This window comes from Microcaecilia unicolor, chromosome 6 (genome assembly GCF_901765095.1).
Source record: "Microcaecilia unicolor chromosome 6, aMicUni1.1, whole genome shotgun sequence".
NCBI lineage: Eukaryota > Metazoa > Chordata > Amphibia > Gymnophiona > Siphonopidae > Microcaecilia > Microcaecilia unicolor.
This window is the reverse complement of record NC_044036.1, coordinates 25047197-25071408: the sequence shown is the minus strand read 5'-3', so window position 1 is coordinate 25071408 and position 24212 is coordinate 25047197. Positions and strand designations below refer to the sequence as shown.

At 44.0% G+C, this 24212-nt stretch overlaps 1 protein-coding gene across 2 annotated transcripts in view; it reads left to right on the top strand.

Moving 5' to 3' along the window:
- Positions 1 to 24212, top strand: part of TTC39A (tetratricopeptide repeat domain 39A) — a 209358-nt gene that overhangs the window by 45956 nt on the left and 139190 nt on the right. For both annotated transcript variants that reach the window (XM_030206144.1, XM_030206146.1), the window contains exon 2: positions 13071 to 13175. In XM_030206144.1, the coding sequence (XP_030062004.1) occupies positions 13111 to 13175 (65 nt within the window). In that variant the 5' untranslated portion in view covers positions 13071 to 13110. The remainder of the gene's footprint in view (positions 1 to 13070; positions 13176 to 24212) is intronic.

The following is a 24212-nucleotide window of genomic DNA, read 5'->3' as shown; positions in this document are numbered from 1 at the left end:
ATGCCCAGTCTTCCGGTTTCCCAAGGTCTTCCTGCAATTTTTCACAAACCACGTGTGTTTTGACAACTCTGAATAGTTTTGTGTCATCTGCAAATTTATTATTAACCTCACTTGTCGTTCCGCTTTCCAGTTGGGCAGACTGGATGGACCGTTTCTGTTGAAACATACTGTGTTACTATGGAACAAGCCTAAATGTTAGCACGTAAAGTAAGAACTTATTCACATACGCTGTAACTCTAGCCACATTCCTCCCCGGTTCATTCGTCCTCTACAAGTAGCATTTACTTGCACCTTGCATACTTTAGGTCTCATCTGATTTTACAAGAGGTGTTTTACAGGTGAAGAAGCTTTATAAAAGTAGCTCTTTCCAGGGCCAGTCAAACCCGGTAAGCAGGGTAAGCCCCGCAGGGGGGCGCCTGCCTTCAAGGGCGCCGCCATACCGCGCCGCCCTTGGTGCTTTAAATCTTTAATTTACCTCCGTTTCAGCAGCTGCATCATTTGAAAACCCTGCCCCGTCTCTAGCCTTCCCTCCCTTCGTGAGTTCGTTCTGCAGTCCCGCCTTCTGATGTCATTTCCTCGAGGGCGGGACTGCAGAACAAACTCACGAAGGGAGGGAAGGCTAGAGATGGGACAGGGCTTTCAAATGACGCGGCTGCTGGAACGGAGGTAAATTAAAGATTTAAAGCACCAAGGGCGGCGGGGGATGGGGGCGAAGGAGAATCGCTGGACAGGGGCAGGGTGGGAGAAGAGAGAAAGGAGATGCTGGGGGGGTGGGGGTGCATGGGTGCCGGAGGGGGGGGCGCGCGGGCGCCAACTCAGTCTGCAGGGGGGCGCCAGAGACCCTAGGACCGGCCCTGGCTCTTTCACTGATTTATATGTCTAAAATTCTCTGTTCATGGCCTGGATTTTAAGTACTTTTTTTAAATGCAATTTACTTATTTATTTGAAATATTTATCTCCTGCACCATCCATTAGTTCTGAGAAGGAAACAAAGTGCACATTCATAAAAATTTTATTATTTATCAGCCATATATTGTTTTTCTATAAGATCTATACCATATCTTTCCTGTACTGTGTTTTGTTTCTTTCTACTTCACATCTTTTATCATTTATTTTGTTTATTATAACGTCACTTATTCCATAGCAAGCCAGAACGGTTTACACGTCAATGTACAATACTTTTAAAGTATGCACATTAGTCCACAAAATCATTCACGGCGAAGCCCCAGCCTACATGTCTGAGTTGATAGACTTACCACCCAGAAACGCCAAAAGATCATCCCGAACCTTCCTTAACCTCCACTTCCCCAATTGCAAGGGCGTGAAATACAAAGCGCTACACGTGTCAACCTTTTCTCACATGAGCACGCAGTTTTGGAATACACTGCCGCGCAACCTAAGAACAACCAATGAGCAAGCTTCCTTCCGCAGATTACTGAAGACCCATCTTTTCGAAAAAATTTACGGAAAGAACCAAAACACATAAAGTCCACACTTACTGTTCACTAATGCATCATACATTCACCTCTGAACTCTCATTCCCGTAATATCACATCACTCATACCTTTACTCACAGAAAGATATATACCATACGTCTTCATGCCTTTTTATCGCTCTCTAAGCTCCCATTGTTTCCTTCCAAAGTTTCAATGTCTATGTTCCATTGTTACATTCCTTAACGACACCTCAATTGTTTCGCATAACTCTGCACAATGTAATCCATAACTATCTGTAACAAATTGTATTTCCAACATTCAACTCATATTGTAAGCCACACTGAACCCGCAAAAAGGTGGGAAAATGTGGGATACAAATGCAATAAATAAATAAACATACAATGTAGTTTAAGCTAGGAAATCCATTATATGATAGGAAAGCACAGACAGAACTTCCCTACTGAAGATAATAACATAGACAATCACTACATCTGTCATACATAATTTCTAATGATTTATGTCTCCTTGTATAGTGTAAAGCATTTTTCATACCTGTGTGGTCCTTCCTACTCAGATACTGTTATATTTCAAAAGCTGTTTGATAAAAGTAAGTTTTCAGAGCTTTACGGAAAAGAGGGTACGATTGTTCTAACCTAATTGATTGTGGAAGGGAATTCCACAGTGCTGGGAACAAAAAGAAAAAGGCTGAAGCACGGGTGGATAGGGCCGCCGAGAGACTGGGCCGGGCTCGGGGTAAGGCCGCCCCCAGAGCCCTGCCTCCCCGAGGTTGCCACCGCTGCTCCCCCCTCCGCCCACCTCCCTTCATCTGCCACCGGGCTGGCCCCCTGCATTGAAATCGCAGCGCCTCTCACTTCTATGTGAAAGCGCTGCAGGCAGCATGGCAGCAGATCGCCTCCCTTCGGCCCTCCTTCCCTCGTGTCCCGCCCTCGTCTGACATAACTTCTGCGAGGGCGGGACACAAGGAGGGAAGGAGGGCCAAAGGGAGGCGATCTGCTGCCCTGCTGCCTGCAGTGCTTTCACACAGAGGTGAGAGGCGCTGTGAATTCAATGCAGGGAGCCTGGCCCGGTGGCAGACGGTCGACGACGGAGGGCGGGTGGGAGTGCGGCGCCGGACCCCTCCTTGAAGGCCCGGGGAATTTTGTCCCCCCCGCCCCCCCTCTCGGCGGCTATGCGGGTGAATTCAATCCATCTAGCTCTTGAGGGTGGTCGGATCACTAATCTATTGTCTGTGAGTGAACGGAGCGTTCACGATGTTGTGTATGGAATAGTTAAGGTCGCAAGGTAAAATGGCGTAGCTAAATGAAGCACTTTAAATGTCAAAATGAGAACCTCAAATTTTACTCTTAAATCTATCGGGATCCAGTGAAGACAACGTAAAAGAGGCGTGGCCCTATCGTATTTTTGAGGCTCGACAGATAATACGGGCGGCCGTGTTTTGAACAGTTTGTAAACGTTTTAGGTTAAGCTTGATAATGCCTGCATAAATAATGTTACTGATCCTCAAGAACCTAATTTAGAAAAATTCTGGCATTGAGGCTGCAGAATTTCTAAGTTTCATCTAGGCACAGTCAGAGATCCAGACACAGGGCTCCAGCGAGAGAGACCCATAGATGAATGCATACTAATAATTATCCACAAAGAGGAATAGGCAAGTCACACCGATGCAAGAACATACACCTGTTGTTTCAGTCTCATTTTACAATTCCCGTTGGGGAAATGACCTCATAGCATGAATTGCTTCTGTTTATTAGATCCCTCTTTTCCGTAAAGCTCTGAAAACCTACTTTTATCAAACAGGTATGAAAAATGCTTTACACTATACAAGGAGACATAAATCATTAGAAATTATGTATGACAGATGTAGTGATGGTCTATGTTATTATCTTCAGTAGGGATGTTCTGTCTGTGCTTTTCTATCATATAATGGATTTCCTAGCTTAAACTACATTTGTACACATACAATTTGTCTCACTTTCTCTGGTCTACTCTCCCAGTAATATTCTGCTTATGGAAAAGAAATCGGGTGCAGGAATTTTAAGCCCCAAAACTTGTTTGGTCTCTTTCTTTCCTGAGATCAGTCTGCTCATTTCCAGAGGTGCAGCAGTGACTTCTGAAGCAGACAGTGCAATGGAGAGTGCAGGCTGCAGCCAATTGCCAAGCTGGTTATAGTCACCTTGTGCAGGCAGAGCCAATCAGTGAGCACATGGCAGCTCTCAACCAGCCTCCTCCCTGGCCCATGAAGCTGTTCTCCATGGTGCCTGGTGTAGGCCATGCCTACCAGTGCCCAGAGATGAGTAGCACCTCAGGAAAGGATGAGAGAACAGAGACCAAGAAATGTGTCATCTGTAGCCTTAGGAGTTGGGAGACCCACATTCAAACTCTTCATCCAGTCACTGGAGACTTTTCCCCTGTGGATTTTACACCATTTCTCAAAGGGAAAGCATGGGCAGAACTTCCCTTTGAAAGAGACTTTTTCCAGCAGGATCAACAGGTGTAGTTTTGAAAAGGCAAAGCCAGGTTTGAGGTGATCTCCCCCGCAGAAGCAATGTGGGTGATGGTACCTGCCTTATGCCTTTTGAATACGGCACTTTTCCCCTTGTACACAATGGCCGATTTGGATGTAGGAGCCAAACAAACCAATCTCAAACCCCATCCCCAAGCTCCCTAGTCACCGATGCTGTGTTTGGCAAAATATTGGTGAGGCTGTAGCCTCTATGGTCTGCCCCATTATGCTGCCAATGGTTTTCATAAAGACCTTTTACCTCGATAAGTGACTATTTTGTCAGCCATCCTCCCTAATCTCCCGTTGTCTCAGATATTGAGCTTAGTGGGTAGGGACCTATTTGTTGAGATGCCTTCTAAACAGAGAAGTAATAAGAATTTTTCACATGCAAGGGCCTGTTATAGAATTACCCCAGGGGTTGTGCATGTAAAAATATGCATGGTGCCAAGAAGGCACATACTTTCACGTGTATTCAGGGGTGGAGCTTTGGACGAGTGCAGTTTAAGTGCATTGTTCATATAATACATGTGCATTGCAAACACTTATGGAATGTAATTTGGACATAACTTTGGGCATATAGATGCAGGTTATGCCACTTTGCTCGTAGTTTAAAAAGAGTGTGGCATCTATCTGGCCAATATTCAAAACTACAGTAGTACCTCGGTTTTCGTCGATTTTTTTTTTCCTGCGAAAAATTTGTCTCGGATTTCGTCGGAGTGACCTCGCTGCTAATTTTGCGAAAACAAAGGGCGACCCACGCGTTCTCCTGCTCAGTGTGGCGTTGTTTCTCATTGTGTGAGCATCACTCCGTGCGTCTAGCCAAACAATTCCAGTGCTATCCAGTGTTGATTCATATGGAAATAATTGCCTCGGTTTTCGTCAGTTTCGGGTTTTCGCCAATTTGTTTTCTGACGGATTATCGACAAAAACTGAGGTATCACTGTATTTAACTAGCCAGGAGTTGCTCCTGCAGGTTAAATAGCATTTTAGCGCCTACCCACAGATATTCAGCAAGAGATAACTGGTTATCTCCCAATGAATATTTGCGATGAGCGGCTAGCCGCTAACCAGCTATATAGTGTGACATAGCTGGTTTGGCGTGGATATTAAGCACCAAACCAGCTACGTTTAGCAGTTTAAATAGGCCACATAAATACCAGGCCTATCTTTAACTGTTAAGGGAGGATTCTAAATATGGCACCTAAAAAAATCCGCGTGGAAAACATTTTCGCATAAACGTACTCTGTAAGTAGCGCCTAGATTTAGGAATATAGAATATATGCTTAGTTGGTATCCCAGCACCTAAAACAATGTGCGTCCATTTACACCAAGGAAAACAATAGCGTAAATCCCGGCATGTAGATTTAGGCGCACAGGGCCATATTCTGTAACGATGAGCATAAATTTTGAAATGCCCACAAAACATCCATTCCGTTGCCCCGTAACCATGCCCCTTTTTGACTGCACGCATTAGAAGTTGGGCACACCGCGTTACAGAATACGCTTAGCGAGTTGTGCTCATAAATTCTAATTATTGCCAATTAGTGCTCATTATTGCATTCCCTTCCCTCTCACTGTCCCGTCCTCTCACGTCATTACGTTTTGACGTGAGGGCGGGGCAGTGGGGGGGAACAGAGCGCTGGAGGCTGGCTGATGTCATGAGATGTTACGAACCCAGGCAGCCAGACAGCGATGGAACGTCTTGCCCCATCCTTGGCCACCTTTAAATCTAGACTAAAAGCCCACCTCTTTAACATTGCTTTTGACTCGTAACCACTTGTAACCACTCGCCTCCACCTACCCTCCTCTCCTCCTTCCTGTACACATTAATTGATTTGATTACTTTATTTTTTGTCTATTAGATTGTAAGCTCTTTGAGCAGGGACTGTCTTTCTTCTATGTTTGTGCAGCGCTGCATACGCCTTGTAGCGCTATAGAAATGCTAAATAGTAGTAGTAGTAGTATTGCCATTATCAATGCTAATTGGCTTGTTAAGCCAATTAAATGATGTGCATTGTTACAGAATACGTTTGGATTTTGGCGCGGATCTCTTGGCATACTATATAGAATCCAGGGGTAAGCACTTAACCGGTTAAGTTGCCACAGTCAAAATATGAATCCGGATATTCAGTGCTGGTCACCACAAATGGCCTGGCATTGAATATCCAGGTTAAATGCAAGCGGTGCGCAATGAAAGCGCTGCCGGCTGAATATCCGGAGGCTTGTGCCTTTATAAAATAGACTTGAAGTAGGTGCTTACTTGATCTTGATACATAGGCGACTTCTTATCAAATGAACCCTTCACATTATCCAGTGATATCTAGAGTAACATTGGCCATGATGCTTAGAGGCTGCGTTGTGCGTTTTTTTCTTGAAACGGGATGACGTTCAGTGAATTTAAGATGATTGGTTCATTTACGGAAAACTTGTTCCTTTTATATGCTAAGGAAAAAATATGATTCAGCACCACACTTGTACTGATCATGTTTATTGTAAGGGATTAATAAAAGATGAGAGGCTTATTTTGACTGCCATTTTTGATTCTTGGCAACCAATGTATGTAGCTTGATTTTATATTTGAGCTGATTTAATATTGTTAAAAATGTTAGCTGAAATGTCAGTCCTGATAAAGGATAATTCATTTCCTGAGCCAGAAGATTCTAAAAGTGCTAGATTTTTTTTCCCTGCCAGGCAAGTCTCTGTTTACCAAGGGCAGGGAGGAATTGGAAACCTTGTTCCTACAGAAGTCAACATAAGGTGCTTAATTCCAAGGGCTTTTCAGAGAATTGAATCCAGGTTGAGTACAGCATGATAAAGGTACTCCTTCCCAGCATAACAGCACAGTATATTTTGAAAGAAGCGCTAGTAAAACCTAGTCTAAAGAAAGCCTCATTGGATCCCTTATTACCTTCTAACTATAGACCAGTCTCTAATCTTCCTTTTCTATCCAAAGTTATAGAGACAGTAGTATTTAGACAGTTGCAAACTTATGTAGATTCAAAAAATTTGTTACATCCCAGACAATCGGGTTTCAGGAAAGGTCACAGTACAGAGACTATTCTGACTTCACTGTTAAGTGAAATCCATGCAAAATTAGAACTCGGTTATATTGCCCTGGTAGTTTCATTAGATTTGTCTGCGGCCTTCGACCTAATCAATCACAACTTACTCATTGATAGATTGAGTGAGATTGGTATTTCAGGGACAACTATGAAATGGTTTATATCCTTCCTAACGAATCGTTCATTTAAAGTAGTTCAGCAGCAATCCTGTTCTAGATCCTACAACTTATCATGTGGAGTTCCTCAGGGCTCGGTCTTATCTCCACTACTGTTCAACCTATTCATCAGTCCCCTGGCGCTCCTCATTCAAACAATGGGTATAAGTTTTTACTCATATGCAGATGATTTTTTGCTTATCCATTATGTTAGACCATCGAACATAGATCTTACACCCATTCAAATATGCTTGGATAAAGTAGCAGACTGGTTGACAACACATCAGCTGGTACTGAACCCGGATAAGACTACTACATCTTGGATAGTAGGGCAAGGCACATATCCCTCTGTGGTACCTGTGCTATTTGGTCAGAATATTCCAACAGTTAAGTCTTTTAGATATCTCGGGGTCATTATTGATTCCGCATTGACCTTTGAGGAACAAGTATCCGATGTAGTGAAAAAATCTTTCTTTCATCTGAGACGGCTTTGGTCAGTCAGAAATTCAATAAGTAAGGACTCTCTCAAAACGCTGACATCGGCATATATTACTTCACGTTTAGACTACTGTAACATTGTATATGCTGGGATTACTCAAGCAAACTTAAAGCGATTACAAAGAATTCAAAATACAGCAGCACGTATGATCTGTAGGGCCCGGAGGGATGATCGAGCAACACCTTTATTGCATCATCTGCACTGGCTCCCGGTCGAAGCAAGAATAAAGTTTAAGGCTCTTGTCCTGACACACAAAGCCTTTCACACATTAAACCCTAGCTACTTGTCGAATTTAACAATCCCCTACACCGCTATGCGAACTCTCAGATCCCTAACAGATAACAGGTTAGTCATTCCCCCTCTTACTAAGGCTAGGTGGGAATCTACACGGAGATCGGCTTTTTTCTACCTGTCACCCTCCCTTTGGAATAGCCTTCCAAAGGAGATCAGATTAGAGAAATCTTATCTCCATTACCGAAAACTTCTGAAAACCTTTCTCTTTATAAGCTACGTAGAACAGAACTTAGCATAATGAGATAAGGTCAAAAAGACAAAGAAAAATGGGATAGCTTAACTGGATATTAGATTTTTAACTTGTATTGATTTATTATGTAGTTTATCTTGATTGCTGTGCTTTCCTGTCATGAATGGAATTCCTATGTCTGTTTATTTGTATATACCAATTTTTTATATATATGTAAACCGTTTTGTTTTGCAGATGCAATAAGATACGGTATATAAATTAACATAAATAAAAATAAATAAAAAATAAATAAATTCCAGCTTTAATGCTTCTCTTGTCACTACAATACATGTGTTTTCTTGCTTTTACTTAACACTGCTACTACTACTTGACATTTCTAAAGCGCTACTAGGGTTACGCAGCACTGTACAATTTAACATAGAAGGACAGTCCCTGCTCAAAGGAGCTTACAATCTAAAGGACAAATGTACAGTCAGTCAAATAGGGGCAGTCTAGATTTCCTGAAAGGTATAAAGGTTAGATGCCGAAAGCAACATTGAAGAGGTGGGCTTTGAGCAAGGATTTGAAGATGGGTAGGGAGGGGGCTTGGCGTAAGGGCTCAGGAAGTTGATTCCAAGCATAGGGTGAGGCGAGGCAGAATGAGCGGAGCCTGGAGTTGGCGGTGGTGGAGAAGGGTACTGAGAGGAGGGATTTGTCCTGTGAGCGGAGGTTACGGGCGGGAACGTAAGGGGAAATGAGGGTAGAGAGGTAATGAGGGGCTGCAGACTGAGTGCATTTGTAGGTAAGAAGGAGAAGCTTGAACTGAACATTACTCCAGTTGTTTGTAAATGTATAAACTCTGATGATGAGGTTTCCAATTTTGGTATGGTACATTAAAAATCCATAGAAAGTGAATAATAAGAGCACAAAATGGAATTGTGAGACTGAAAGATGCTGCGAACCGCTATGTGGAGAATGATGAAAGAAAAACAAATTCGCTAAACAAATACTTCTGTTTACACGGAAGAAAATCCTGGAGAAGAACCACGATTGACTGGCAAAAGTACATATGAGAATGGAGAGGATATATCACCGTTCACGGAAGAGAGTGTTTATGAACAACTTAAAAATTGGAACATGGACAAAGCCATGGAACCGGACAGGATCCATCCCAGGATATTGAGGGAGCTCAGAGACATTCTGGCAGGTCCTTGGAGATGGGGGAGGTTCCGTGGAACTGGAGAAGAGCAGATGTGGTCCTTCTTCACAAAAGTGGTGACAGAGAAGAAGCTTGAAGCTAAAGACCAGTAAGCCTCACTTCAGTTACTGGAAATTTAATGGAAGCGATGCTGAAGGAATAAACTTGACAGGCTGAAGATAGGACCTAAAGTGGTGAAGTAGATTAGGAACTGGTTGATGGACATACACCAGAGGGTGGTGGTTAATAGAATTCACTCGGAGGAGGGAAATATGAGTAGTGGAGTGCCTCAAGGATCAGTGCTGGGGCTGATTCTGTTCAATATATTTGTGAGTGACATTGCTGAAGGGTTACAAGGTAAAGTTGGCCTTTTTGCAGATGATACCAAGATTTGTAACAGAGGGAGTGGAAAACATGAAAAAGGATCTGCAGAATGTAGAAGAACGGGAGACGTATGTGTTAGGTGGTGAGAGTTTGATATGCACAGACAGTGAGAGGGATCTTGGGGTGATAGTATCTGAGGATCTGAAGGCGATGAAACAGTGTGACAAGGCAGTGACCATAGCCAGAAGGATGCTAGGCTGTATAGAGAGAGGTGTAACCAGCAGAAGAAAGGAGGTGTTGATACCCCTGTACAGGTCATTGGTGAGCCCCCACCTGGAGTATTGTGTTAAGTTTTGGAGGCTGTATCTTGCTAAGGATGTAAGAATATTTGAAACAGTGCAATGAAAAGCTACAAAAATGGTATGAAATTTGCGTTACAAGATGTATGAGGAGAGACTTACTGACCTGAACGTGTATACCCTGGAGGAAAAAGGCGAAACGGGGTGATATGATTCAGATGTTTGAACCCACAAACAAAGAACAAGGAACGACCACAGAAGGTGGAGGAACCCACAATCCCTACGTCACAGTAGTACAGCGAAAAGGAGGAGGATAAATGGCCTTCACGAATTACCAAGGGAGACGTCTGAAAATTCAGTCTTTATTAGGAAACATCGATTGACTCGACGCAGCAAGCCGGAGATGGGAAGGTGGTAGGACATGAATTGAGGTTGAAGGGGGGGCAGACAGAAAAAATGTCAGGAAGTATTTTTTCATGGAGATAGTGGTAGATACTTGGCGGTGGAGATGAAAACGGTAACAGAATTCAAAAATGTGTGGGATAAACACAAAGGAATCCTGTTCAGAAGGACCTTTATCCCTTTTGAGGGACACTTTGAAGCACCCCCAGAAACCTCTGGGGTGTTTTGCAGTGTCTGCTGAGGAAAAGGATGGTTCAGTCCTTCATGGTCTCGTTACAGTGCTGCTAATCAGCAGCTTAGGGCATTATATTAAACTAAAATTTATTATGCAGTTGGGAGTTATCCTCTGATCAGAAAATGTTTCCATAATAACAAATCATGGTAATTAAATTTCATATTAGAATGACTGGTGTAATTATTAGTACTACTCCTAATTTCTGTAGTACTGTTAGAAATGGACACTGTTGAACAGCTGGTCACCACATCTCGATCAAGATATTGCAAAATTAGAAAAGGGCAAGCAAAACGATAAAGGGGATGGGACGAGATGGCTGAGGAGAGATATGATAGAGGTCTATAAAATACTGAGTGGAGTGGAACAGGTAGATGTGAATCACTTGTTTACTTTTTCCAAAAGTATAAGGACTAGGAGGCACGCAATGAAGCTTCATAGTACTAAATTTAAAACAAACCAGAGAGAATATTTCTTCACTCAATATGTAATTAAACTCTGGAACTTGTTAGAGAATGTGGTAAAAGCAGTTAGCATCGCAAGGTATTTTTTTAAAAACGACAAGGGGTCCTTTTACTAAGCTGCGTAAGCGTCTACGCATGCCAAAATGGCGCTAACGCCAGACTACCGTGTGGCTCTTGAGGTAATTTCCTCTTTTGGTGCATGTCCGATCCACGTGTCTGAAAAATATTTTTTATTTTCAGGCGCAAGTAATGGACATGCGCCAAGTGGCATTTGGCATGCGTAGATCATTACCGCCCGGTTACCGCGTGAGTCTTTACCACCAGGTCAATGGCTGGCGGTAAGGTCTCAGACACAAAATGGATGCATGACAATTTTCGTTTTGACGCACGTCCGTGTTCGGCAAATGTAAAAAAAAAAGGCCTTTTTTACAGGCGTGCTAAAAAATGGATCGGCGTGTGCCCAAAACCCATGCTTACAGTACCGCAAGCCATTTTTCAGTGCACCTTAGTAAAAAAAAAAATCTATACATTATTATTAAAGTGTACTTGAAATGCTTGTTCCTGGGAAAAGCAATATGAAATCTATTTTACTGATGGGGGTCAAAGTAAGACGTCTCAGGAGCTCCCGCGTTGGTTGTGGTGCTTGGCATTTGAACGCACGTTGACCATTACTGCCCAGTTAACGCATGAGACCTTACCGCTAAGTCAATGTAAGATAAACACACTACATTACACTGTTCTTTATCAAGCAACAAATATATTTCAATGATATATATTTGTTGCTTGATAAAGGAATGTGTTTTAAATGTAGTGTGTTTATCTTACATAAATTTTGATGCATTTCAAATTCAAATTGAGTTCATTAGGTTGTATTTGATTGTATCTCACCCTTGACCCCTTCTGATGAAGTGCAGCCCTATATTTGGAATCTGGAGGTTGGAGTTCCTGGTAACTAGAGAATGACACAGGGCCGAAGTTTGTCCCCGTCCCTGCCCTATCCCCATGGGTTCTGTCTCCATCCCCACCCCGTCCTTGCAGTTTGTGTCTCCGTCCCTGTCCCCGCCCCATCCACGTGGTCTTTGTCCTCATCTGTAGAAGCCTCGAACACTTATGATTTTATATTTAAATCTTTTCATTAAAGTATAAAAAGGAACAATATGCTGTGCAACTGTTGTTTATGAATCACAAATACAAAACAATAATAACAACGAGCAACTTGTCTTCTTAGCAGTGGCGTAGCCACAGGTGGGCCTGGGTGGGCCAGGGCCCATCCACTTAGGGCTCAGGCCCACCCAACAGTAGCACATGTTTATCGGTAGCTGGTGGAGATCCCAAGCTCTACCAGCTGAAGACTTCCCCCTGATGGTAATGAAAATGCTGCTCTCCACAATGCTGGCACCTGCGCACGCTCAGTTTTCAACGCACGCCTGCTGCAGACTGCCAAGGTGGAAAGAAGCATTTTCCTGCCAGCTGAGATGTCTCTTTGTGGTGGGGGAGAACATTTGGTGCCCACCCACTTCTTGCCTAGGCCCACCCCAAATCTGTTGCCTGGCTACGCTCCTGCTTCTTAGAAGATGGTAGCAGGAATGTACAGGATCCCCCGTGCAAATTTTGCTAGTTGCGGCCAGCATGTTTTGCTTGTTTTTCCAAAAAAATCAAAATATCGTCTGCATCACTCAAACATAAATAACAGTCCAGTTCAATAACCGGCTTCAAAGTAGAAAATGACATGGGGACAAAGTTCTGTCCCCGCAGGCTCTGCCCTCATCCCATCCCTGCGGACTCAGTCCCTGTCCCCACGATTACTGTGGTTCCTCGTCCCCGTGTCATTCTCTAGAGGTAACTTGCTTTGTACGAACAGCTGCATTCTTGGAAAATTCATCAGGGCCTTCAGATGGGAACCAAGATGCTGGAGAAGGTATACCAAAGGATTTTGATGCATGAATGTTGCCTAAATAAAGAGAGTGATAATTATTACCATTAATTTTGTTTTCTCATTGTTTTGTATACAGTCCTTCAAAATCAGACCTGAATGCTGCACTTGGAGAATGCATGACTGCTCTGGATTTATTTTTAAGCAACAACTTCTCAGATGCAATGGCCTACCTGCAAGCTAAGTACGGTATTACGTTTACCATTGTTTCTATGTACATCTGTTTACATTCACTGAATGTCTGTTAAACTGGAAGGGTATAAAGGGGATTGGGCCTTGCTATACAGGCCATAATATGCACTTTCTCCCACTGGGACACATAGAGGGGCATAATCGAAAGGGACGCCCAAGTTTTACTGAGGACGTCCTCGCAAAACGTCCCGTGGAGGGGCGGGGAAACCCGTATTATCGAAACAAGATGGACGTCCATCTTTCGTTTCGATAATACGGTCGGGGACGCCCAAATCTTGAAATTTAGGTCATCTGTAGAGATGGTCGTCCCTAGACTTGGTCGTTTCTGATTTTTGGCGATAATGGAAACCCAGGACGCCCATCTCAGAAACGACCAAATGCAAGCCCTTTGGTTGTGGGAGGAGCCAGCATTCGTAGTGCACTGGTCCCCCTGACATGCCAGGACACCAACCGGGCACCCTAGGCGGCACTGCAGTGGACTTCATAAATTGCTCCCAGGTACATAGCTCCCTTACCTTGTGTGCTGAGCCCCCCCCCAAAACCCACTTCCCACAACTCTACACCACTACCATAGCCCTTACGGGTGATGTGGGTACAGTGGGTTTGTGGTGGGTTTTGGAGGGCTCACATTTACCACCACAAGTGTAACAGGTGGGGGGGGGGGGCTGGGCCTGGGTCAACTGCCTGAAGTGCACTGCACCCACTAAAACTGCTCCAGCGACCTGCATACTGCTGTGATGGACCTGAGTATAACATTTGAGGCTGGCACAAAATATTTTTTAAGATGTTTTTTGAGGGTGGGAGGGGGTTAGTGACCACTGGGGGAGTAAGGGGAGGTGATCCCCGATTCTCTCCGGTGGTCATCTGGTCAGTTCGGGCACCTTTTTGTGGCTTGGTCGTAAGATAAACAGGACCAGGTAAAGTCGTCCAAGTGCTCGTCAGGGACACCCTTTTTTTTCCATTATGGGTCGAGGACGCCCATGTGTTAGGCATGCCCAAGTCCCACCTTTGCTACGCCTCTGACATGCCCCCGTGAACTTTGGTTGTCCCGTGATGGAAAGCAGTTGGGGATGCCCTAAATCAGCTTTCGATTATTCCGATTTGGGCGACCCTGTGAGAAGGACGCCCATCTTCCGATTTGTGTTGAAAGATGGGCGTCTTTCTCTTTCGAAAATGAGCCTGATAGTCAGATATTGAAGGCTGGATATCTTGGCCTTTCTGTGGAGGAAAGACCAAACTGTGAGAGCCAGTGGAGTCGCTTCACAGATTCATAGGGATCTGAAGCGATGAGATTCTGCTAAGAGTTCAACCTAGGAAGAACGAAGAGGAGCCTAACAGTGAAAGGAGAACTAAGGAGCGGACAGTATGGAAGATGACTTTGGACCTCTTTTTATCATGCCTGGTTAGTGGCTCCCGCTGCAGTAATGCAGGACAAAGCAGGAACCGCTAGCACGGCTTGATAAAAGAGGCCCTTGGTGAGCTTAATTTCCAGTCTCTGAAAATGTCCCTTTCTTTTTTTTTTTACTTTTTTTCCATTTTTGTTTCTAATGTGATATCAATGAGGTAACAAAAGCAATGTTAAAATTTTAAAATCACCCAGTAAATTTTCAAATTGGGCTCTAAGGTTTTTCAAATTTTTCATTTAATCAATAGAAATAGAATAAAGTAAAACATGGAAAATAAAATAATACCGTTTTTATTGGACTAACTTAATACGTTTTTTGATTAGCTTTCGAAGGTTGCCCTTCTTCGTCAGATCTGAAATAAGTAAATGTTGATAAATAACAGTATATATAAGTGAAACATCAGAGCATTTCAGAGACAGTCTAACAGGATGGGGGTGGGGTGGGTTAGTTGAGAGACAGGGAGGGCTGGGTGGATGACGGACAGGGCGATATACATAATGATAAGAGGTTGACAAAGCAGTAGCATTTTATGGTTTATAATAAAATCCAGATCTTTAAGTCCTGTCTGGTGGGTGTCAAAATATTTAATCATTCTGACTTCAAAGGTCTTACGTTCCTGTATTGTTTTCAAGTTCCCTTTTAGTATTCTCACCATAAAATCATTGGTACAGTGTTCTGGTTTTGTAAAGTGCTTCCCTCTTGCTACTCAAATTTTACATAGAACTGCTCCATCGGAAATCGGGTCAGCTGCGTGAAAAATTTCTTTTAAGTTATCCCTCAATATGGAATATTAAATCTACCAAATTTGTTAACTGCTTCTCTTTCTTATCAAATTCCAATGCTGCGGAACTCTTTGCCGGTTGATGTAGGATTAATGGGAGATTACCTAATCTTTCGGAAGTTGCTTAAGACCTTCTTATTTAAGAAATGTCTGATGCCTAATTTTAAGTGATTTCAGTGGTTATTGTAATGTACTTTTTATTAGTATGTGTACGTATCATCTGAATGATTGGTTCATGTTCTTTTTTTTTTATTTATTGTTACTCTCATTGAACTATGGGGCTCTATTACTATGTCATGTAGGCGCCTACGCGTGTCAATTTTGAACTACCATCCGGCTACTGCATGCCCTGGGCATTAATTCTATTTTTTACGTTGTCCAATGCACGCAGCTGAAAGTATTTTTTAAAATTTTCTACCATGTGGCACTAACTGGACGGTAATCGGCAGTGTACACGTGCTGATGATTACTGCCCGGTTAACGCGTGAGACCTTACCGCTAAGTCAATGGGTGGCGGTAAGGTCTCAGGCCCAAAATGAACGCAAGTCTATTTTAATTTTGCTGCACGTCCATTTTCAGCCCCAAAAAAGGCCTTTTTTGCAGGCGCACTGAAAAATGGACCTGCACACATCCAAATACACATGCTTACAACAGCGCGGGCCATTTTTCTGCGCACTTTAGTAAAAGGACCCCATATGTCGTATTTGGCAGTTTATAAGTTTTATAGAATAATAATGATGATAATAATAAATGATATTCTTAACTCTTCCACTGGAATGATTAGTCCTTTTGAAAGTGGACTGTGAAAAGTGAGATATGAAGAAACAGCAGATGTGAGACGTTATCTGTAGATGTGGAGTCCTAAGAAACAACTTTCCCCTGCCCCTCAGGACTCACCAAACCAAAACCTGTATCCCTCAGAGCTGCCCAAACCCCAGTCCTCTGAGAGATCAGCTATATATATATAGAAACAGAACAGAGAAACATGACGGCAGATAAAGGCCATATGACCCATCCAGTCTGCCCATCCTCTGTAACCCCTAATTCTTCCTGTTCCTAAGCGATCCCACATGCTTATCCCATGCCCTTTTAAATTCTAGAACAGTCCTCGACTCCACCACCTCCACCGGGAGGCCATTCCATGCCTCCACCACCCTTTCTGTGAAATTATACTTCCTTAGGTTACTCCTAAGCCTATTCCCATTATGACATCACAATATGAGCTCTGGTTACCAGAGACTGAAACTCTTCACACTAAGGGGGGAAAGTAAGCCAAGAATAGGACAATTGAGCCATTGTGACATCACTGATGAGGTTGGCTCTTAGGCATTGGTGGAATAGAAACGTAGAAACATGACAGCAGATAAAGGCCATACGACCCATCCAGTCTGCCCATCCTCTGTAACCCCCAATTCTACCTGTTCCTAAGCGATCCCACATGCTTATCCCATGCCTTTTTAAATTCTGGAGAAGTCCTCGACTCCACCACCTCCACCGGGAGGCCATTCCACGCCTCTACCACCCTTTCTGTGAAATAATACTTCCTTAGGTTACTCCTAAGCCTATTCCCATTATGACATCACAATATGAGCTCTGGTTACCAGAGACTGAAACTCTTCACACTAAGGGGGGAAAGTAAGCCAAGAATAGGACAATTGAGCCATTGTGACATCACTGATGAGGTTGGCTCTTAGGCATTGGTGGAATAGAAACGTAGAAACATGACAGCAGATAAAGGCCATACGACCCATCCAGTCTGCCCATCCTCTGTAACCCCCAATTCTACCTGTTCCTAAGCGATCCCACATGCTTATCTCATGCCTTTTAAAATTCTGGAACAGTCCTAGACTCCACCACCTCCACCGGGAGGCCATTCCATGCCTCCACCACCCTTTCTGTGAAATAATACTTCCTTAGGTTACTCCTAAGCCTGTTCCCTCTTAACTTTGTCATATCCCCCCTCATTCCAGAGCTCTCCTTCATTTGAAAAAGGCTCTCTTCCTGTACATAAATGCCCTTGAGATATTTAAATGTTCCTATCATGTTTCCTCTCTCCCTCCTCTCTTCCAGCATATACATGTTGAGGTTCATAATTATGTCCCTATAATTTTTGCATTCAAGACCGCTTACTAATTTCATAGCCGCCCTCTGGACTGACTCCATCCTGTTTATATCTTTCCATAGATGCAGTGTCCAGAACTGCACGCAGTACTCCAAATGAGGCCTCACCAGAGACTTATACAACGACACTTTCACCTCCTTTTTCCTGCTAGTCATGCCTCTCTTTATGCACCCAAGCATCCATCTGGCTTTGGCTGTCGCTTTTTCTACCTGTTTGAAAGCTTTAAGGTTGTCACACACAATCACCCCCGTCCCGCTCTTCCTTCGCACACTGAAGCACTACACCCCCTATACTGTACCATTCCCTCGGAGTTTTGTGAACTAAGTGCATGACCCTGCATTTTTTGGGATTAAACCTTAGTTGCCAAATATCGGTCCATTCCTCTAGCTTCACTAGGTCCTTCCTCATGTCATTCACACCCTCCAGGGTGTCCACCCTGTTGCAGAGTTTAGTATCATCCGCAAAGAGACAAACCTTACCAGACAGCCATTCCGCAATATCGCTCGCAAAGATGTTAAACAGAGCCAGCCCTAGGACCAATCCCTGCGGTACTCCACTGATGACCTCCTTTTCTTCAGAGCAAGCTCCATTTACCATCACCCTCTGTCTCCTACCATTCAACCAATTTTTTACCCAATCAGTTACTCTAGGTCCCACACTGAGGGAACTCAATTTATTTATCAGTCGCCTGTGCGGAACCATGTCAAAGGCTTTGTTGAAATCCAAGTATACCACATCAAGCGCCCCTCCCACGTCCAACTGTTTGATCACCCAGTCGAAGAAGACAGTCAGATTCGTCTGACACGACCTGCCACTAGTGAAGCCATGCTGCCTCAGGTCTCGCATTCCATGTAGTTCAAGAAATGTCACAATCCTCAATTTCAGAAGCGTTTCCATGAGCTTACTCACCACCAAGGTCAGACTGACAGGTCTGTAATTCCCAACCTCTTCCTTACTTCCACTCTTGTGCAAAGGAACCACATCCGCCCTTCTCCAGTCCACCGGGACCACTCCCGTTTCTAAGGAAGCATTAAAGAGGTCCGTCAGCGGAGCCGACAGAACTTCTCCGAGTTCCTTAAGCACCCTCGGGTGTATCCCATCAGGCCCCATTGCTCTGTCTACTTTTAGTTTGGCAAGCTCCTCATGAACACAGTCCTCCGTATATGGGTCTTGGTCTACCATACATCCATCCCCTTTAGCCTTTGTTTTCTGCAGCCCTACCCCCGGTCTTTCATTCGTGAACACAGAGCTAAAATAATCGTTAATGTGGGAATCTTTTCAGGCCCTGATCACCTTTACCAAATAATTAAAATAACTCTAAAGCCATGCGTTATCATCCACTCTCACTGTTAATACACTACAGAAAACTCCATAAATTTCATGTTAAGCCAATAACTACTACTACTACTACTTAACATTTCTAGAACGTTACTAGGGTTACGCAGCGCTGTACAGTTTAACAAAGAAGGACAGTCCCTGCTCAAAGGAGCTTACAATATAAAGGACGAAATGTCAAGTTGGGGCAACCTAGATTTCCAGAATAGAGGTATAGTGGTTAGGTGCCGAAGGCGACATTGAAGAGGTGGGCTTTGAGTAAGGATTTGAAGATGGGCAGGAAGGGGGGCCTGGCGTATGGGCTCAGGGAGTTTATTCCAAGCATGGGGTGAGGCGAGACAGAAAGGGCAGAGCCTGGAGTTGGCGGTGGTGGAGAAGGGTACTGAAAGGAGGGATTTGTCTTGAGAGCGGAGGTCATTGCAGTAACAACTCTGGGCAGCTGTAAAGAAAGTGGATTTTTTTTTCTAGGGGCAGTAGATCCGGTAGAGCAGTCATTCCAAAAAATGGTAGAAATTGGATGCACCCTGCTGAATCCTGTCGTCAAGTCGCAGGAGGAATGTGAACGATTACAGGAGGACCTTGCGAGACTGGGAGAATGGGCGTGCAAGTGGCAGATGAAGTTCAATGTTGACAAGTGCAAAGTGATGCATGTGGGTAAGAGGAACCCGAATTATAGCTACGTCTTGCAAGGTTCCGCGTTAGGAGTTACGGATCAAGAAAGGGATCTGGGTGTCGTCGTCGATGATACGCTGAAACCTTCTGCTCAGTGTGCTGCTGCAGCTAGGAAAGCGAATAGAATGTTGGGTGTTATTAGGAAGGGTATGGAGTCCAGGTGTGCGGATGTTATAATGCCGTTGTATCGCTCCATGGTGCGACCGCACCTGGAGTATTGTGTTCAGTACTGGTCTCCGTATCTCAAAAAAGATATAGTAGAATTGGAAAAGGTACAGCGAAGGGCGACGAAAATGATAGTGGGGATGGGACGACTTTCCTACGAAGAGAGGCTGAGAAGGCTAGGGCTTTTCAGCTTGGAGAAGAGACGGCTGAGGGGAGATATGATAGACGTGTATAAAATAATGAGTGGAATGGATCGGGTGGATGTGAAGCGACTGTTCACGCTATCCAAAAATACTAGGACTAGAGGGCATGAGTTGAAGCTACAGTGTGGTAAATTTAAAACGAATCGGAGAAACTTTTTCTTCACCCAACGTGTAATTAGACTCTGGAATTCATTGCCGGAGAACGTGGTACGGGCGGTTAGCTTGACGGAGTTTAAAAAGGGGTTAGATAGATTCCTAAAGGACAAGTCCATAGACCGCTATTAAATGGACTTGGAAAAATTCCGCATTTTTAGGTATAACTTGTCTGGAATGTTTTTACGTTTGGGGAGCGTGCCAGGTGCCCTTGACCTGGATTGGCCACTGTCGGTGACAGGATGCTGGGCTAGATGGACCTTTGGTCTTTCCCAGTATGGCACTACTTATGTACTTATGTACTTATGAATTTTTGTGTGAACTCCAGAGTTGAGTTTAACAGATATATGGCCATGGTTTTTAACTACTTCACATTATCGATTCCATCAATTTTCTGTCATCTACTGACCAGATTTGAAAGGGTAGATTAGAAAACCAAACCTGGTATTGTGGTGTGAGGGCAAGCTGTTTGCTTAGGGTAGGAGGACATATTTTCTTTCCAAACCTAGCATTGCCCAGAGGATGGAATATAAAATGATACCTTAAGGTAGAGAACAAATGACCATCATAAATCATCTGAAGCGTGAGCTACACAGCTGGGAGCCTCACGGGGATATTTAATTCAAGGCACAGAGGCTGGACTTGTTTTCCTGTGGTTTAGGTGAGGATAAACAGATCAAGTGGCATCAGTTAAATGTTGCTGATAGTTTTATCTAATTTTCATATGGTCTGGGAAGGTCTGTGGTCTGAAGTGAGTGAGGGGAGGCACAAGGTATAATCGAGGTTTATTTAGGGGACTGTATGCGTTGCTCACACAGACAGAGAGGGAGACAGCAGGTCAGAGAGCTGCAGGAAACAGTGCAATTGGTTGTTCCTTAGTGACTGTAGCTGACGTGTACATACAGGATCTGTTGCAACACCAGGCCTTTGCCAGCAGACCTAGGGTTGGTTCTCATTTAGAAACAAAACCTTGTTCCTCCATTTGCATTAATTTCTTAGCTTTTTTTTACATTTTATTTATGTAACTGTTCAGACTTAATGTTCCACTTGACTACACTTATGTGCCTCGGAGCTGATTACAAAACATTTAAATGTACCTGTATCGTATCTCCTCATCCCTCCTTTCCTCCAGGGTATATATGAAGACCTGAATGTGCGTACCTTAGAGGAACAGGGAGATAGGATACAGGCGTATAAATAATTGAAACCTATGAATAAACAAACACATCTTTTTTTTCAAAGATGAGGAAACTGTAGAACTGGAGGACGTGAATTGAAGCTGCAAGGAGGTAAATGTAAGCACTACATCAGGAAATGCTTTCACAGAAAGGGTGGTGGATGCCTGGAGTGGCTTTCCAGTGGAAGTGGTGGTGGGGACGGAAACAGTGACGGAATTCAAAAAGGTTGAGCGATGAATACAGGGGATCCTTATAGAGCAAGAGGATGGGATCAAAGCAAAACTTAAATGATCTTCACACTTCAAAAAAAGACACAGAGGAATGTAACCTGCACCTTACTGGACAGACTAGGTGACCACACTGGTCTTTAGCTGTCATCATTTTACATGAACTATTAAGTGGTTGACGTGTAGTTGTCAAGGTAGTTTCACTGATTGACATTTATCATTTCTGGCTTTATTTATTTATTGCATTTGTATCCCACATTTTCCCACCTATTTGCAGGCTCAATGTGGCTTACAGAGACCTGTTATAGCATAGCCATTCCAGGTTATCAGATACAATTGTCACTAAAAAGGCTGATTTAGGAGTCCTTTTACTAAGGTGTGCTGAAACATGGCCTGTGGTAGTGTAGGTGCATGTTTTGGGCGCACGCAGATCCCTTTTTTGGCGCACCTGCAACAAAATGCCTTTTAAAAATTTGTGCAGAAAATGGACATGCGGCAAAATCAAAATTGGTGCGCGTCCAAGAACGGAAAATAGAGAGCTGAAAATCTTCTGATTTTCCATTTTGTCCTAGTCTGGGCTGTTTTTCTTCAATCAGTACTTCTTAAGGTTGGGTAAACCTAACCCTCCTCTGTCCCTTAGTAGCATGAGATGTTTCAGTTTAATCCCCAGTCTTTTTTTTTTTTTTTTTTTTTTTTTTTTTTTTTTTTTTAATCCTGCACAGATCTAGAGAGCATTCTGTGTAGCTCCTCAAATAAGCTATTTGGCATGTCACAATGGATTGACATGAACAGGAAGTGAAACCTCAGGGCAACTTTCATTAATACAAGCTGAAAAGAACCTGGTGATGTGCATCCAGTTGTTTAGATCTGTTTTATTTATTTATTTATTCACTGCATTTGTATCCCACATTGTCCCACCTATTTGCAGGCTCAATGTGGCTTACATTTTGCCGTGATGGCGATCACCATTTCCGGGTACAGGATTACAAATGGTATTACATTACGGTGCATACATACATGGTTAAGAAGAGTGCATTGTGGTATTGCATAGTGGTTTCTGAGTGACCTCCTTTTCCGGGTACTAATTTACAAATGGTTTTGCATTAAGGTGCATACATAGTAACATAGTAATGTAGTAGATGACGGCAGAAAAAGACCTGCGCGGTCCATCCAGTCTGCCCAACAAGATAAACTCACGTGTGCTACTTTTTGTGTATACCTTACCTTGATTTGTTCCTGTCTTTTCCAGGGCACAGACCGTATAAGTCTGCTCAGCACTATCCCCCCCCCCCCCCAACCACCAGCCCCGCCTCCCACCACCGGTTCTGGCACAGACCGTATAAGTCTGCCCAGCACTATCTCCGCCTCCCAACCACCAGCCCCGCCTCCCACTACTGGTTCTGGCACAGACCGTATAAGTCTGCCCAGCACTATCCCCGCCTCCCAACCACCAGTCCCGCCTCCCACCATCGGCTCTGGCACAGACCGTATAAGTCTGCCCAGCACCATCTCCGTCTCCCGCCACCGGCTTTGCCACCCAATCTCGTCTAAGCTCCTTAGGATCCATTCATACATGGTTGTGCAGCGCTGCGTATGCCTTGTAGCGCTATAGAAATGCTAAATAGTAGTAATAGTACAGAGGAATACATTATGGTATTGCATGGAAGTTTCTGAGTGATAGTGAATTGTAACATAGGTTAGTTCATCGACTATAGAGTTATCATTTTCAGCTTAGGAAATGAAGTGGTAGTGCGTATTGTGTAGCTTTCATTAATAGCAGTGAGGTTAAACAGTCAAGCGACAAGAGTTCGGTTTTGTCTAGTTTGTGTAGAGTCTATTTATTTTGTATATAGGATGGATCGTTATGGTAAGCCTTCTTGAACAGGTCAGTTTTCAGTAGTCGACGGAAGATTGTTAGGTCATGTATTGGTTTTTATGGCCTTCGGTAATGCGTTCCATAGTTGCGTGCAAATGTAGGAGAAGCTGGATATGTATGTGGATTTATATATTTTCACTAATGCAGTCTATAAAACCATCCTGTCTGGGTCGAGCTAAGTAGCAGAAGAAAGGCTGAGCCTAATTGCTGAAGTAGCTTTAGCCTTTCCAAGTACCGTTAGAGAATGTATACTTAGCTTGTAAGCTATCTGGGGATAGCAAAATAACCAACTGTACCTGATTGTAACTTGCTGAGAACTACTACTGAAAAGACATGAGTGAAATCCAAACGCAGTGGCGTAGGAAGGGGGGAGCGGTCCGCCCCGGGTGCACGCCGCTGGGGGGTGTTGGCTCCGCGCTGGTGCACTGCCCTCTCTGCCCCGGAACAGGTTACTTCCTGTTCTGGACAGAGAGAGCAGTGAACCAGCACGGAGCCGACACACCCCAGCAACGTGCATCGGGGCGGATCGGCCCTCCTGCCTGTCCCTCGCCGCAGGTATGCGCTCTGGGGGGGGGAGGTATGCACTCCGGGGGGGGAGGTGCGCTCCAGCGGGAGAAGGGTGCGTCATGCTGCACCCGGGGGGGGGGGGTGCGCAGCGGCGACCCGCCCCGGGTGTCAGCTCCCCTCGCTACGGCTCTGTCCAAATGCAAAAGTATTTCTCTCTATTGCTGATAATTTAGACGTCTGTGCATAATGTCTAAGGGCTGTTTTATGGACATCCAAAAAGCGAATGGCACTTCTAAAGAAAGCATCATAAATACCTACCAACCCGTGATTTACACAGTACCAATGTCTGAAATCTGCTGCATAACAGTTTCATCTTGATGTCTCATTGCAGTGTGCTTAATTCA